This window comes from Sardina pilchardus, chromosome 7 (assembly GCF_963854185.1).
Source record: "Sardina pilchardus chromosome 7, fSarPil1.1, whole genome shotgun sequence".
NCBI lineage: Eukaryota > Metazoa > Chordata > Actinopteri > Clupeiformes > Clupeidae > Sardina > Sardina pilchardus.
In genome coordinates this window covers 26,623,897-26,641,247 of record NC_085000.1, presented here as the reverse complement: position 1 = coordinate 26,641,247, position 17,351 = coordinate 26,623,897, and the positions used below count along the sequence as shown (strand labels likewise).

The 17,351-nt window shown below is 40.3% G+C and overlaps 1 protein-coding gene and 1 long non-coding RNA gene across 3 annotated transcripts; one reads left to right on the top strand and one right to left on the bottom strand.

Annotated features, from left to right (window-relative positions):
* Positions 1 to 2,082: 2,082 nt before the first annotated feature.
* csrp1a (cysteine and glycine-rich protein 1a) lies at positions 2,083 to 7,928 on the top strand. The gene is made up of 6 exons (XM_062541575.1): positions 2,083 to 2,286; positions 4,005 to 4,114; positions 6,003 to 6,171; positions 6,466 to 6,595; positions 6,772 to 6,865; positions 6,970 to 7,928. Exons 2-6 carry the CDS (start codon positions 4,006 to 4,008, stop codon positions 7,044 to 7,046), a joined length of 579 nt encoding a protein of 192 aa, XP_062397559.1. The 5' UTR covers positions 2,083 to 2,286; position 4,005; the 3' UTR covers positions 7,047 to 7,928.
* LOC134087819 (uncharacterized) lies at positions 3,143 to 10,329 on the bottom strand. Of its 2 annotated transcripts, none has more exons than XR_009939860.1 (3): positions 9,884 to 10,329; positions 9,403 to 9,516; positions 3,143 to 3,307 (listed from the first exon to the last, which is right to left on the bottom strand). It is a non-coding gene; the product is annotated as an uncharacterized LOC134087819 (long non-coding RNA). The 2 variants fall into 2 exon arrangements; XR_009939859.1 differs by having other exon boundaries at positions 9,407 to 9,516.
* Between the last annotated feature and the right edge of the window lie 7,022 nt (positions 10,330 to 17,351).

Sequence of the window (17,351 nt, the reverse complement as noted above, 5' to 3'; positions counted from 1 at the left end):
CATCTCTCTTCAGTGGGGTTTTACCATTACCTGGGAGAACCCAGACAAACCTGTTAGCAAATTTCAATTTACTCTGCAGGCCTGGAAGAGATCCAATTGACGCCTGTTCATGTTTTATGACTTCAAGAGCATAACAAATAGTGAAAACATAGGTAAAATGCAGTTGTCTACTCAGTTCCAAAGAAAATATACGGTCCTGGGATTTTGGTGATTTGGAAATGAACATCAATGGGATCCTTTCTAGGCCAACCTGCAGAGCCTATTCAAATTTGATGACAAGTTTTCTTGGGTTCACCCAGCCTAGTTTTACCAGGTAAAGACAATGCACAAGTAGGCTCAGTGAACCCTGCCTAAACTTCCGGGGAATTTGAATTTCGCCCGGCAGCTCAGGCTGGAAACCAGCAGATCTATCTCTTCTGTTTACTGCCAGAACGTTTGGCTCCAATCAGAGACGGCCATACTCTAGTCCTGGTACACTACTGGCCGGTGACGTGACAATAACGAAACTTAAGCAACGCGAAGTGCAGTAGAAACAAAGCGCAGCCTCCGCAGACTATGTTCAATCTTAAAAGATTGGGCTTAGTATGGTGAAAACCAGACTAGGGAAGTAGTTGTTATTTCATCAATATTCATACTGTTAACAGCTGGAAACTGTGTATGAATACCAAAACGAGTGTAGAATACAGTATGTTGGCTTGTATCTGAGGTTTTTGTCCCACAGATGCCTCACTATCTTTGTACTCTCTAAACTGTGTGAACCTATGGATAAAAAAATGGTCTGAATCAGTTACATTTGATGATACTCCTCATTTTAAGGACATGTCCATAACACCTCACACTCCACACTCACACCACTAGGCTGGATACTGCTGCACAACTCTCAGCAGTATAGGCTACAGACCATTCAATTACAAGCCAGAGCACGAGTCACTAGATGACCTGACAGGAGAAGGTCCATAGCTCAGGCACAGGTCACTCTGTTCTCTCTCCCTATTGGCCAAGACAATTCAGAGAGCATCAAATGGTTGAACAGTTTCGCCTGACCTTTCAAAGAGCCTTCAAGCATAACAGTGTGAATGTCACAGCAATCACTATCAGACCTCTACCAAAATGTTTACAACCTGTGTTCAGTCACAGGGGAACAGAACAGATTAAATATCGACCATCATAAACCCATCACTCAGTCCAGTCCCTGGATTAACTCTTGTAAGGTGTGGACCTGTTTTCAATGTTTGTTAAAAGAAAACATAATGGTATTTATTATTTCTTCAAACTCAGACTCATTGGTAGTCTGGCTATCACCATACTAACTAAGCTCAATCTTTTAAGACTCAACATTGGTATGGGGAGGCTGCGCTTTGTTTCTACTGCATCGTTGGCAGGGAACAGAGGAGAAAGATGTGCGGGTTTCCAGCCTGAGATGCCGTGCGAAATCCTTATTCGCCGGAAGTTCAGGCAGGGTTCACCCAGCCTATATCTCATTGGCTCATTTTCTGTGAAGGAAAAAATAACTTATTTTTCATGACTGCACACAGAACCATGGACCATATATCATGTCTATATAATTGGTAATTGAGCAAAGGTACACAGTACATCAAGTACAAGTATTTTTACATACTGTAGGCCTACAGTAAATTGGTATGGCTGTATTGATTTAATAGCCTAAAAATGTGATGGGTCCAACAGAGGTGGGAACATTGGCTGAGTAACAAAAATATAAACACCTTACAAGGGTTAAACAATTACGACATTATTCCTCTCATGACAGGAAGCACTTCAACAAATGTTGCAACTGCTTAAATTTTAATGAACCCACCCCTTTCATAGACTGATGATTTCATAAAGGAAACAAGAGAGACCAAAGTAGGAGGCTAACCTCAAGCAATGTCCATATTTGTCTTTAGTGTGAGTGGAGAGCCAATAGCTCTCAGAGTATACAGGCTGACTTCCTCCACCCTCTCTCTCTCTCCTCCCCACACCCTCTCTCTCTCTCCTCCCCACACCCTCTCTCTCTTTCTCCACCCTCTCTCTTTCTCTCTTTCTGTCTCTCGCCCACTTGCACTCACACCACACTCTCCTGTACACATACTCATTTCCACTTGGGAGCTCCACCCATCATTTCTGGTTCAGAGCGCTCATGTAGCCTCAAACCACTTGCTCAGTTCTCAAACTGTTCCGTTAGGAGGAAAACTTACATTCTTTCCCCTGCAAACAACTAGGAATCTCATCTGGAGTTCTGCTCTGCTGCCGAGTTTGTTTCATCTGCCAAGAAAAGACAACTTGCAGGTAAAGAAAAGATGTTCAGCTCCTATATCACCTTTCATTGAGTGCTTTAATCTCAGAGATGCAAAGGTTCTCACCTATTTTGTAGTGTACCATTTAACACTTACAGATTTGTGTATGGTATAACAAACTCAACTCTTCCTGTATTTATGTGGCCTTTTAGTACATTATACGACCCGTTGAATAAAGATGTTGCTCAGTGTAACCAGATCAACTTACAGATGTGGAGTAATGGCATTCTGTAGTGTTCAGGGTGGTACCCTCTGCTCTCTTTGGGATAAGGATGCCTCCCACACTGCAAACTACAGTACTTCCCTTGAACATATGTTATTCAGCCATACAGTCAACATTTCTGTGTTGTGATGGCATCCATAATGTGAGAGGAGGAATACATACAATGTGCTGTTATGAGGATGGGATATCGTATAACTTATAACTAAGGTTGATAAACTGTCTGAGTAATGATGAGTAGGGACTAGGGAGGCGATTATCTAGCATGTCTCATAGTGTGGCTCTGTCTGAGAGCCATACCATCATGGAATGGGACACCATGTAAAATCTTAAGACTACAAGAAATGTTTAGTCTGGCCATGTCGAAAGCATGCAGGAATGCACCCTCTAACCTCAAAGCAAACTCAGACAGTTATACTCTTCTAGGCTTTTTCTGGTGAAGGGTTTCCCTCTCTGATCATGTGCAATTCAAATCATCAATATATACTGTATATAGAATGGAGTTAAAGAACTCAATTTATGAGAAGGGAAAAACATTTACTGTACTTAAGTTTACTGCACTACTCTCTGACTATAGTCAAGCTAATCCTGAATTAATTACGAGGGATGACTAATGACAGGGTAGGATAGATGTCTTTATTACTTATGTTGCACTTCTGAGGAAATACGCAGACCAAAAACCAACCCAGCTTGAGTCATGAGTCAGGGCCGTTCCAGCAGCCTGGTATTTGCAGTAATCCACAGGAAAAGAGAGGCTGAGGCTGGACTGTGACTGTGGTAAATGCCCAGAATCCTGCTGACAGAAAGCAGGAGTATCAAGAACGACGGGAATCCAAGCATTCCACAGTAATGATGTGTGATGCAAGAGAGAGTGGTTTACAAACTTTTGACCATATTAGTACAGAAAGAGCAACAATTAACATTGGAGGTCCATGATTAAACACAATGCGTTTTTTTTTTTTTTGAATGAATGAATGAATGAATGAAAGGAAATAACAGGCAGATATACATAAACAGCATTATCATTTTGTGTCCATTCAACAATCCATTCTTATTAAAATCATGCAATATTACATATTTGGCATTGCTTTACTAACTTGAATATTTGACTAACCATAATTACAAAACAGCTTTGTCTTTCTGGACAAAAATGCTGTACAGTATTTCTCATCACAAAAAAGACTGCAGATGCTACAGTACATCATCAGCTGTACCACAACTAAATGTGGCCATATACCAGGGTGGGCTTCAACTCTGAGGAAACTATACAGAAGGGATGTTGATGGTTGGACTGGAGACTGTTGATGGTTGGACTTTATATGCCCAGGAACCCATCAACTATGCAAGACAAGATGTTATTCTAACTTGTGTATTAATGCACATGTAAACACACACTCCTACTATCATGATGCTTGTCCAGAGTCTTACACACATGTTGTCACACACACTTGCACAGCCCTAAATAGTATTTTTGTTGTCACTCTGCGCAGGATGCCTTTTGGGGGAGGAAACAAGTGTGGTGCCTGTCAGAAGACCGTGTACTTTGCAGAGGAAGTGCAGTGTGATGGGAGGAGCTTCCACAAGAGCTGCTTCCTGTGCAGTAAGTCCACTCCAAACGGCACATGCACAGACCAATCACTTATGAGCAGACATGTTGATAAAGCTCAACCTAATGACATGTTGGCAAACATTCACCAAATGCCTTTCAGGTCAATCAAATGACGGAACGTACTTTAGCTGAAGTGGTTGGAGGTGTTTCCCTCAACATTGTCAATGAGAGCTGCATTATACAAATATTTAATTGTCATTTAATCTAGGTGAAAGCATGACTCAAGGTTCTTAACCTGAAGCCTATTTGTTATTAGTTAGACCACAGCACATGAAAGTAACTCACTAACATACGGACAGCAGCAAGCTTCCAGTTCCTCAGAGAGAAGAAGTATCGTGACCATTTTATCAGAAGGGAAGCATTGATTCTAGAAAGTTTATTTGTGTGTGTGTGTGTGTGTGTGTGTGTGTGTGTGTGTGTGTGTGTGTGTGTGTGTGTGTGTGTGTGTGTGTGTGTGTGTGTGCGTGCGCGTGTGTGTTGTGTGCGCTGATGCCATACTAAGCCCAACAACAACACACCCGTCATCACAGCCGTTGTTAATGTAGAGAATTATCTAATATGATTTTACGCAGATCACTGTTTATTTTCTGTTTGGTAACAACCATCAAGAAAGCCTTCAAACAGGCAATACAAAGACAAAGGCCAAACAATAGGCAAAGTACAATTCCATATCAGCAGTTATTGGAAACATTTTTATTTTGAAGAGATGATGTGTCTTGTACTGTACCCTTGGACCTGTAAAAGCCCACGATAGAATGCTGAACTACTTTAATCTACTGGATTATTCAGAAGATTTGATTCCAAATGAAACTTGAAAAGTGGAATCAAATACAGTATATACAATGTGTGTTTGTGTGTGTGTGTGTGTGTGTGTGTGTGTGTGTGTGTGTGTGTGTGTGTGTGTGTGTGTGTGTGTGTGTGTGTGTGTGTGTGTGTGTGTGTGTGTGTGTGTGTGTGTGTGTGTGTGTGTGTGTGTGTGTGTTGTGTGTGTGTATGTGTGTGAGAGAGAGAGAGAGAGAGAGAGAGAGAAAGATATGCAATGTACAGTATACTATAGTTACAACTTGAAACAGCAGACACATAATGCCACCATGTGGTCAGACACACACATTGCATAGCATTTATTCAGGGCTGCCCTGTGTGTGAGTGTCTGAGTGTTTGATTAGGAATACATTCCAGACAGAAGGCCTGGGGTTGGTGCATTCCAGGCTCCCTAATGTGAGGGTAATAGAGCTGAATCCCCCTCTGCTGCCATCCCCCCCCCACTTGAATTAACTCTGACAGGAAAGCAATGAAAGTGTTCAGATTAGAATAGAGGAGGGGAAAAAAGTAATTTTCTCAATTACTTTCCAAAAATCTGCAGTGCACCCAAGGTTGACGATTCCTGGCAAGCGGTGGTCACATGTGTTTCTGTTGATATTTTGGTGTGCTGTTGGTGTAATCAGGCACTCTCTGAGATCTGATAAGTTCAGCCTCCTTATAAGGAAGTGCTAGTAGTCTACTCTGCCCTGAGGAATGCGGTGGACATGCATTCTGTGAATTCTCCCAACCACACCCACTTCCCTCTGTGTCCCTAGTTATGCTAAACAACAAGGTATGATACAGCACCATCTAAAGCTAAACTAACTGCCATCTCAAGTGTTGATTTTGATGGTATCACTCAAGACTCACTTTTTTCATGTGCAGATAGCAATTTTATTTCACTCTGAAAACCTATCCATCATGTAGATGTATTGCTATATTATCTTGTCATTTTTAAGGATTGTTTGCCATCGTATGTAAAATAACTGGTCTAAATGAATCACATGTTGAACTAAACTGAATTTCTTCATTCATTTCTACAATCTACATTTCTATATTAATTTCCTCCTTGACACAGTGGTGTGTCGGAAGAATCTGGACAGCACAACAGTAGCTGTACATGAAAATGAGGTCTACTGCAAGTCCTGCTACGGCAAGAAGTATGGGCCAAAAGGTTATGGCTACGGAGGAGGAGCTGGAACACTAAGCATGGACAAAGGAGAGTCGCTCGGGATCAAGCACGAGGAGTATGAGCTCTTTTCAGTCCAAAAATAGATTTTGATCATTAGTAGTTTTGCATATTAACTAGTAAGACATGTACAGTACTATAATTACTAGCTCAAAATACTGTATCGCTGCCCAATTTCCACTATGAAAGATACGTGTCACTGCTGAACAGAATAGTCAATTGTGTATTACCTGTATGCTTTGTAAAGGAAAACATATTGTAAGCTCTAAGTGTAATACCATGGTGGTAATAATAATAATAATAATAATTTTGGCTAAAACTAAATACATGTCTATGTCTCCCTCTTCCACAGGCAAGGTGAACACCGCCCCACAAATAACCCAAATCCATCCAAATTTGCTCAGAAGTTTGGGAGCTCGGATAAGTGTCCCCGATGTGGCAAGTCTGTCTACGCAGCTGAAAAAGTAATTGGTGCTGGAAATGTAAGTATCCAGGGTGCCATGTTTTGTTTCTAACAATCCTGGCACTACTTTGTGTGGTTTGACTAGGCACCTAATATAAACTAAACACAAACGTTTACTGAGCTGCTCCGTAAATAGACCATGGGCAGTCTGAGGTTGTAATAACCAGTCTAACAGTGACATCCTATCCTCCACAGGCCTGGCACAAGAGTTGTTTCCGCTGTGCAAAGTGTGGCAAAGGTCTAGAATCCACAACTCTAGCTGACAAGGATGGAGAAATCTACTGCAAAGGTACTATCCACCACACAACTGTACCCATTTCTCAACTGTAGGAGGCATCATCTGAGATATGACGCCATGTTTTTGCAGTGCTTAACAGATGTTTTGTCATGCAGGATGCTATGCCAAGAACTTTGGACCTAAAGGCTTTGGGTATGGCCAAGGAGCCGGAGCATTGGCACATGCTCAGTAGATCCCCGGGGGAAAAGTTTACCACGAGGATTTCACATCCAACGCAAAGCCATCGTCACTTTCTAGTGCACTAAAAATTCAAATCCATTTTCTACCAATGACATTTTCTTCTCCTTGCTGTTATGGGACCAATGGCTTTTACAGGGTTTTTAGAAAGTGTTTATTCTTTTTTTGATGCTCTTCTTGTGTGTAATTTGGCTGCTAACAGTGGTTATTTGCTGCAAAAACCACGCCACGATCGTCGACTACATTCCAGCTATCACCACTTTTCAATAAAATATCTCGACCAATACTATAGCATGTACTGCACTTACAGGATCTAATGCCTAAGGTACAGCATACTTCACATCATTCCACAGCATAGATTGAGACATGGGCATACAGAACACACATGTATATATACTGTAGTTAGGTCTATTGTAATTTTACATTGTGGGAATATACATATTCAATGTGATAAAAAGGTCATACAAAATTGGCAGATATCTTGCATGCTGAGAAGTCAACAAATACATAAAAGCTCTTGTGTGCTAACACCTTTTGACCTTGTCAATACAGGGCATTGTATTGACCTTGTCAATCAGGAAGTAAAATGGTTTGCAAATATTTTGTGATGACATTCCATTCATATCACTCGAATGACTACACATGCAAATATCAGACCTCATGATCACACTATGCTAAATATGTGACTTATATAACATGGTAAAACACCTCTGACTTTCACTTGAGATTCTCTGCCTTGACAATGAAGGCCGACAGATCAGAAGACATCCAGAGAATTCCTATTTCTTATTTGTGCAACATGCTCAATCATACAGTATCATGCACGTTAGCTCATCTTTGACTTGTAATGTTGATAAATAAATGTAAAAGAAAATGCTTTCTTGAGTTGTTGCTCTTCATTTTCTAAATCAGAATCAGAATAATTTTCCACCCGAAATGGAAAGATCAATGAACTTTACTTGAAATTTAAAGAGAGATGTAGTTCAACAGGGAATGTAAAGAGAGATGTAAGTTCAACAGGGAACATCTTTCTTCTAAAAGAGAATTTCGTATTACATTGTATTTTTATACAACCTGAATAAAAAGACGACATTTACACATTTAGATCCCAGTCACAGTTTCCAAATTCCGAAACCGCAGCATGAATCCAGATATGAACACAGCGGATGAAGGGGCAATTATGTAACACATCATTGATGTAGGTCAAAGAATCAACACCAGGCTTTTAACAAAAAAAAAATCCTTGCCCAGCAGATCTGTACTGCACTAAAAGTACTGTATTACTTAAAAGTAAAAAATTGGTCTATGCCTCATATATGAAATATGTCCCATATAAAAAGTATGCAGCAGATTCAGACACTGATTATGACTAAGTGTTATAGTGGAGAAGGAGAAGGAGGAGGAGGAGGAGGAGGAGGAGGAGGGCTCCCACATGTGACTGAATATAATAGTTGCAAAAGAGCCGCAGGACTTCGGCCAAATCTCCTATTAACATCTGCCTCCTACACACATTCCAACTGCCAGGGAACATGGAGCAAAAATATTTATATTAAACAGAGAGCTGCGCTTAATGCAAGACAGCTACCCTCCACTGTTTTAAGTCAATGAAAAATGGGTGTCTGAAAAATACTCCAGCAGGGCAAGAAAATCTTATCACGACACTACAATTAGTTTTTTTTCTTGATGTAACTGAAAACTTCATGAAATACCCACATAAATCTCAAGCAAACAAATAAAAACATGTTCCACTGTACCATGGCACATTTATAATATAAGCACATTGGCCGGTTGCTGACCCCGACAGTAGACGAAAGAGGGCAGAAACTATATACAGATCTAATACAGATCACAGAAAATGTACTTTTATCAACACTATTTAACTGCTTTATTGTAAGCTATGTCAGTTTTGTGACAAGTTAACTAACCTAACATTCTTGCATCAATATTTGCCTTGTGAGTTATTCTATGTTTCCTAGACTTATCTTGTCAACATTGTGTGTATTCATTGCTATCAACAGTTCCAGTTTTTTATTGAAAAATATTCACTCATACCACTGCACCATTATTTTACAAGGTTAGAGATACGGCAACAGGCCAAGTTTAGGCAGTTCAAAAACACACTAATAGAAGATAAAGACTGATTCTAAACATCAACCACACTTTGGTCAATTACAATGATATGTAGGCTAGTGTGTACAGTATCACCCATTAAAGGCCCATCCAGAAATTCATTATGTAGGCCTGGCCTAGTGAGTCTCCCTTCTCATCACACACCATTCTAATTGAGAAAGTTTCACATGGAAAAAGAAGCTATGCCTTAATTAAGCCTTACCTACAGTACAAAGACATACCTACTTTTGTGAATGGGTACATTGTGGATCTCTGTGAGACAACACCGCCCTTTTCCACGCAGTGCCATATAAACATTGGACTGTGCAGATGACATCACAGTCTGGGGGCTGGATCTGCAGTAACAGGAGAAGTCAAGTGAGCTTGCCTGAACAAGTAGAAACATGTCCAGCACATCCGACGGATCAGGTTGTCTACAGTTTAAGTTATTATAATAACCATATTTGTTTACAATGTTACAGAACACGTTGTGCGGGGAACGACATGATGGAAGTTAATTCGAAGTTCATGTTGAAAAAAGTTTATTTGATAAAAATGCTTATTAGACGTACATATTATTTCGTGACCTCTGAATAACTCTATAGCCTACCTCAGCATTTATAGGTATTTCAGGCTCATACCATCGTTGGAATGTAAGTGCCATATTTTACGCTTTTCATGTCTGATAAAATGAACTCAAGCAAAGTGATGAAGGAAGGATACCTGGAGAAAAGGAGCAACGGACTGCTTCAGCTTTGGAAGAAAAAGTGTTGTCTCATGACTGAAGACGGACTGCACTTATTTGACTACAAGCGCAAGGACAGGAGCGCTGGACCGGGATTGAAGGAGAAAAAAATACTCTTTGAAGATATGGAAACGGTGGACTGCGTGGAACACAAACGCGATCTTGTGTACTTCACCATCGTGATGTCTGGAGGCAAGGAGATCGATTTCAGGTGTGAGCAAGAAGGTACCGCCTGGAACGCTGAGATAGCCCTGGCTTTGGTGCGCTTCAAAAACCGCGTCGCTGTTCAAACGGGGAGGAACCGGTATCTGTCACACCAGAGCAGTAGCGAGGAGGATTTCATTAGCTCCGAATAGGGATGGAAGTTATCCAAAAGATAGGTATGCTACCTCGGATAGTCCTTCGTTTGCAATGTAATATATACGTGGTTTATCCAGCTGGAGGCGCTGTATTGATCTGGGTTGCTTGCAAGGATATGCACTAAATCTTGTTTATTTGAATAGCTGCTATGTAGATGGGTAGTGTTTATGCACTTAGACAGTATTCCCTGGTATACCACAACTAAATGAAATGAAAATGTGAGTGAAAAATGAAAGTGTGTACTGTGTGTGAGGTGTGTGCCTACTGTATGTTAGTTCTGTGACAGGGTCAGATCATCATGGTACCTCAGAACAGTAAGATGTTGCTTTCATAATTTCTTCTTAGTTAGGTTACACATCTGTAACACATCTATTTCGTGTTTCCAAACCCACAGACCCAGACTCAATTGGTGTGACCACTCAAACCCACGGATTCTCCCACAACAGATCTGGGATGTGGTCCAGACATGCAGAAGGGATCCAGACAAAGGTGGAGTTAGAGGAAGGACAACGGAAACAGCTAATCAAAGCTGCAGATTCTATTATTTTCTGTCCAGTTTACTTACAGTAAAAAGAAACTAATGGATGAATTATGGTTGCCAAGCTCCCTTTCACACTCTCCTTGGAAATGAACAGTGGACAGCCAGTGGTTTGTCACTTTATTTTACCCTGAAGTGCATTTATATTATTTCAAGACAAGCTTTATATGGATAGGACAATTGCACATGTCTTCCGTTGAAATAGTACACATTTTGATTAAGAATATTGTTATTGAAGTAAACAATGAATTTTGGGTTGCGATATGCCTCTGTGTAATGAAAGTATGTACTCTGGTTCATGTACTCATGCTGTTGAAACGCTGATGCTGCTTTTATGTTTTGAACGTACATTTTCAGGAGTTATGAGTTTGCCTCTGAATATTGTCAAAGAACCACAAAGTCACTCTGAGAGAAGACTCATTATACTTGGACTGAAATGTTTGGACTGAAATGCTGTGTATGGTTCACATAGCGAGTGATAAATGTCCTTGGTTGGAAATTCTGGCAAAAATATCTTCCATGCTCCTTTGTGGTGTCTCATAAATACTTAAAAAAAACATGTCCTGCCAGCTATTACTGTATGAGCATAAATAGTATTCCTTGTGTGTTGTATTCAGTGTGCTATGGCTGTCCGAGCTAATACATTCATACAAGCAAAAAAGTAACATTGATCAGTGTGTTCATGTCATGCGGTTCATTTTTGTGTGACTCACTTGAACCGTGCAATATGAGTGGCTGTGAGTCAATCCTGGCCGTTAAGCTAAATCTTGGCATATCCCAAATCACACCCTCTTATTTTGCTGATAAAGTTTCCCTGACATTCTTATTGTATGGTACTTTGTGACATTGTCCTTTGAGGGTTTTGGATCACTGACAGTGTGTTTTGTCTGTGTGTGTATCTAGGCTGACCTATACAGCTGAGAGGCATGTCTTGACGATATCCCCAATGACTAAGCATAACCCGCTAAGCCTGTGTGTTTTTAAGAGACATCCGCAGGTTCACTCCCTTATTCAAACCTAAGGATGGAAAAATTCACAATTTATGGAGGCAAAATGCTACCCTGGCTACACCCACCTACTGTAGATCTCTTTTCATGGAGATACTAGTCTGGAACAGTTTAATGTTATAATAACCATATATGTTTACCACGTTGCAGAACACTGACATTTTCATCAGACTCCAAAAAGAACTGGCCAATCTGCGACGAGAGGGGATGGCGCTAGTTTAGGATAGGATAGTTTAAAATAGTTTTGAAATTGAAAGTGGCTTGGAGAAACGTTGTAGCGACACCTGCAAGCATCAAATATTGCTGTCGGAAGAGTGTGTAAATTATTCAATGATATATAATTATTAATTGTTACTAAGATGGTATACATGTCCTCCTTCTGACTGTCAATGCTGTTTATTGTCAGTTTGTAACGTTTAGGTCGAAGTAGAAAGTAATGTTACAAGCCCTGATCAATGTGATTTGCCTGGCTGGACCAATGATTTTAGAGTTAACGCTACACCCGTCACTCACCATGTTGGAAAGGTTTCCCAGTCTTGAGTCCCCAGGCTCTATTCACAAAATGAGGTACTCTGGTTTTAACCAGGCTAGCAAAATGCCACCATTCAATAAAATTGTGTAATTATATTATATTTAGTGATACAGGGTATTTGGATAGATTTGTGTCCCTCCAAAAGATGAGTTGTGAACGAGCCCCTTCATATTTTCCCCTGGGAGTGGGATGTTTGGCCTTATTCATACTTTAAATTGCAAAAAAAAACAGGCCGCAGTTTATTTTCCAAGCACTTGTGTGAATGCAGCCTAATGCAGTCTGTTGTATCTTCTGCTCTCGGTCTCGCAGAGGGCATGCGAGGTGGCACTCTCTCCTTTAGGTTCACGGCCCAGAAGCTGTGCCAAGCAGCGGCATAATGAATTGATTGTGTTCCCTGGAAAGTCCCAAATGTGAAGGAACTGTGGAAGCCCAGTTATGGCACAGTAAACAAAGTATGGTCATAATGTGACTCAGCTGCTTGGCAGAGCTACACAAGTTTCTCATCCCAAAGCTTCAGTTGGCCAGAATCTTTTTTGACATTTCCAGGGCTGTTTGAAGACAGAGGTGTTCAGATGTGTCTAGCCTACATCTGCATGTGTTAGATTCACGGGCTGCAGTCATTGAGATCAGGTTTTGTTTTTATCAACTGACAGTCATAGCAGGTGATTATTATACCCGTTATGGTATTTTTTTCCTACATTTAAATGTTGTTGAGGTAAACCAGGAAATATGTAAGTAATCAAAGGCACTGAAAATTTGGCATGAGTTAAATGGAATGTTGTTTCGGGGTTCACAAGAGCCAAATGCAGTCTGGCTGCAAATCGGAGTTAGAGTTATAAAACAGAAATAGAACTGAGAGAGAATGTGATTTCACAGATTGCCCTTCAACTATTTAAGGGAGACCATATTCATATTTTAAAAAAATCCCTTCTCTCACACTTTGACATACAGTACACATAGCACTTCTTTCCAAAGACAATGCAGAATGTAAGTACACCACTTTAGTCCTCTCTCTCTCTCTCTCTCTCTCTCTCTCCAGACTCTCTGTTCAGAGACAGTCTGGATAGCCTCATCTCTTAACCAGCGACGTCATGGGAGAAGTTACAGCTGTCTATTAATGTTACAGCGAACACACATGTAGACCATGGAGGTGGGACACAACAGCTGACCACTCTGCCTGCAGACAATGGGCGGTGCAGACTTCAGACAGAAAACACATGGAATATACAGTACTTGCTCTCTCAGCCTTAACAGTTGTGACTTTACAGTAAATCATCCCTCAACCCCTCCCCCCAAGAAATATCATTAACGTTTATACTAGACACACTGACACATTATTATTTGATATTTAAATTATTCAATTACAGTATATTGTAGGCCTAATTGAACAGAAATACCTGCATTTATATTTCCACTTTTGGGGTGTTTGTGATGCAGCTGACTGGTGGGCTCTGGTAAGTCGAAGAGCTGTCCAACAAAAAACACATTCCAGGGGCTGCTTCCCGCTACTGACAGCAAGGTGTCAAGCTGAGCAAAGGCGCTATAAAGTCTCTGCTAACTGTGAGACTGTGAGAATGTCAACAGCATTCCCCATCTACAATATCTTCCTTGTGGTGTTTTCATAGCCATCCAGGGGGAACTCTTACTTTTCATTCACTATGTTAGCTGTATGTGGTTCTAAATCATATCTATATGAATTTATATACAGTATATACATGTGTGTGTGTGTGTGTGTGTGTGTGTGTGTGTGTGTGTGTGTGTGTGTGTGTGTGTGTGTGTGTGTGTGTGTGTGTGTGTGTGTGTGTGTGAATTTATCTTTATGGCTCTTTGGATAAAAAAAAAATCTACTAAATACTCATATTATACAGATAAACTTAACTTAACTTTATTAACTTTATTTTATGTTCACTGCAAAATAGTTTTTGGTGAGGCGTGTAATCAAGTTCACTCAAAGTGTAGTTAAATTGTACCAAAGGAAACCGTGGTGCTCAGCTTTATGATATCAGGATGTTGATTACCGTACAAACATCTAAAACAGCTTTGGCACAAGTGAACATTTGGATATCTTTTGTGATATCAAAACGATGTTGATCCCTCAGACCAAATGAGCTGCACAGTCAAAACAATACAGGAGGTATCCAGAGGAGGGCAAACTTGCTCTGACTGAAAGGCTGTGTGTTAAAGCGCTAGGCTAGGGATCATAGGTCAAACAAGTGAAATAATTTCTGACAAAGGATTCCAATAGAAAGAAGCATCAGATTTATATTAATTCTGTCACTTATTTTAACTTTAATAAGGAGGAAGAAAATGTTTGCCGTCATCAGTATTCACATCCATTCAGGCCTGTGACTATGACTTGAGGAAACAAAATATTTCTGTATTTCTGTAAAATATGGGAATTCCAATGCGCCTCTGATTACTGTAACCATCCGGTGCTTCACCAAAGATGACTAATCATGCAGTGAAAAGGAAGGGGCCACTCGAGCCTAAAGTGGCAGCAAAATACTATTTTTACTATACAACTATACTGCAGATAATATAGACTATATATATACAACTATACTGCAGATAATATAGGCCTACTTGTAACCTACTGTAGTTACAAGTAGGCCTATATTATCTGCAGTATAGTTGTATCAAATTCTCAACTGTCAAATTAAAAAAAGTAATTGTGCGGTCCCATAACAGCTCTGCTCATCACATTTGCAAACATGTATCACTCTTAATCTAGTTCTATTATTACAAGTATTGTTGGGTATCAGGAAGCACATATTTATCCAATCCACTCCAATCCAAAGTGGTGCAACACGTGGATTCAGGTTTCAGAGTGGAGGACCATTCATTATAGTGCTTTGTCCCCTCCCAGAGTAGACCGTGCTGAGACAAATATGCACCTCTAATCCTGTGTGATTCTGCAGTGCTGATTGTCTTTTCTGGGAGCAGGGGAATAACAATGGGATTTAGCCTGTGTCCGTGTCAGGCCAGGGGCACTGACATGGTCTTTGAAGGTCCTCCAGAGTCTGATGTCTATCAGAAGTGCAGGGAAAGTTTTTTTGTTGTTAATTTCCTGGAAGCTCTCTGTGATATTATTCTCTGATGAGGTATAGGTATCTGGTGATCTCAATCTGTATGCTGCTACTAAGCCAAAATGAAAAGAGAAAACAGCCATACAGGATATATTTCGCTTGCCCATTTTATGTCGCTAATCCATCACAGGTATGGACTGATTAAACCTATTCTCATTTTTCAAAATATTTTTTTTATCAAACATTGTCATAGATCATTCAAGTCACATATTGTGAAAACAATATGTATTCAATTTTATATCGAGATCAGATATCAGATGCATATTTCATTCATTAGAGGAGACAAAGAGACCACTAATACAATTGCTCGCTTCAACATCAACAATGACTGGCTCTCTTATGGAATTTGGAAAGGATAAATTATACCCCTATCAACACCATCTGTTGGTTCACCATCATCCTTGTTTGCAAAATGCTAAAAATATGCGGTGAGATTGTTATCCCATTTGATAAGGTTACAACTCTAAGAGAGCTGTTCATACCTTCTGGTAGCATCTCTGGCAGGACCTGAGTATATGTGAATGTGTAAACATGGCCAATGCATTGTGCCAAAGGACTGGCATATTTTGGCATCAGTCATACCAACCACCTTTTAACATGAGAAATAAATGAATAGCTGGGGTGCTTTTTGAGAGCTGTGCCGTTGTTAATGCCTAGCTGCCATCACCTCCAGTTGATAAACACGGAGAGGACTCCCTTGCCCCTGTGAATTCACACTGACCTTTTCCTGAATCCCGAGGTTCTCAGGAGATCCTTTTGTTCAACTCGGTTTAAAATGACCGTACATTCTTCCCTATCATCCCACTCTTCCCAGATGAATACATAAAGCTGCAGAAAATGATTTGTTAAGCCATTGGACAGTCAAGTCGGGAGCACAAACAGAGCTATATAAAAGCCTCCAAGACAACAAGGGGAGCTGACAGATAGTTGGGTGCATCTGAGAGAGTTTTTGGCAAAGCTCAAGAGCGTTGAGCTGTGTTATGTCTGAACAGGTGCTGTCTGTAGATTCATGCAGCCAAACAGAACTACATGCATGAACGCATATGAGTGCCACAGTTAATCTTTCAAACTAGCCACAATTCATTGTTCAGTTTTACTTATTTGACTTACCACAAAGGTTGCACAACAGTAGAAGTTTTAATTAAAACTCCATGCAAATAGGCACCTAGTCATCACTTACAAATTGTCTTTGCCTATTCTTGCATTTCGGCTATGTTCTTTTTTCTTTTTTTCTAAAAAAGAAGTTTCTATTGTCTTTTTTTTAACTAACATAATTGAATGAGCCTCCTGGTCTTCCTCTTGTTTGCGTTGTTCATGTACACTGATAACCATCACATGCAATTGAACATGAAGATGATGTCCACCGGGTGGTCGGTATCTGTCATCATTTCAGTTTAATCACGCTGCCATATCTGCCCTGGTCAAAAGCGGTGAAAAAAAAATCTCAAAGGCCTCTCATCTTATAACAACTCATAGCGTAACTATGCTAAGCATGCTAAGCTCACATGCACTCATGTTAATGAGGCACTGCTCCCTCCTGCTCTGAGCAGCTGATGGCTGTCTGTTTATGAGGAGCTGAGAGACCTGAGCTATTCCACTCATCTGTGAGGTCATCCCATTCACAATCCTTCCACATAATCTAATTAATACAGTTGGAGGATTGGGGTGGTGGCGGTGGTTCCTCCTTGGCAGATGTAAATATCATACAAGGAATTGCCATAAAATGAGGGCTTTCCCTGTACATATTGACTGTAATTTTACGGCCAAATTGTTGTAAAATCACAATGAAATTGTCTGCATTTACTACAATTGGCTTTTTATCTGTTATGTGATTTTCTAAAACGGATAGTTCCGGTCCTTGATTGTGATTGGCTGAATCGCGTTCGATGCCGTTGTAAATATCATGATAAACTCACACCTTGA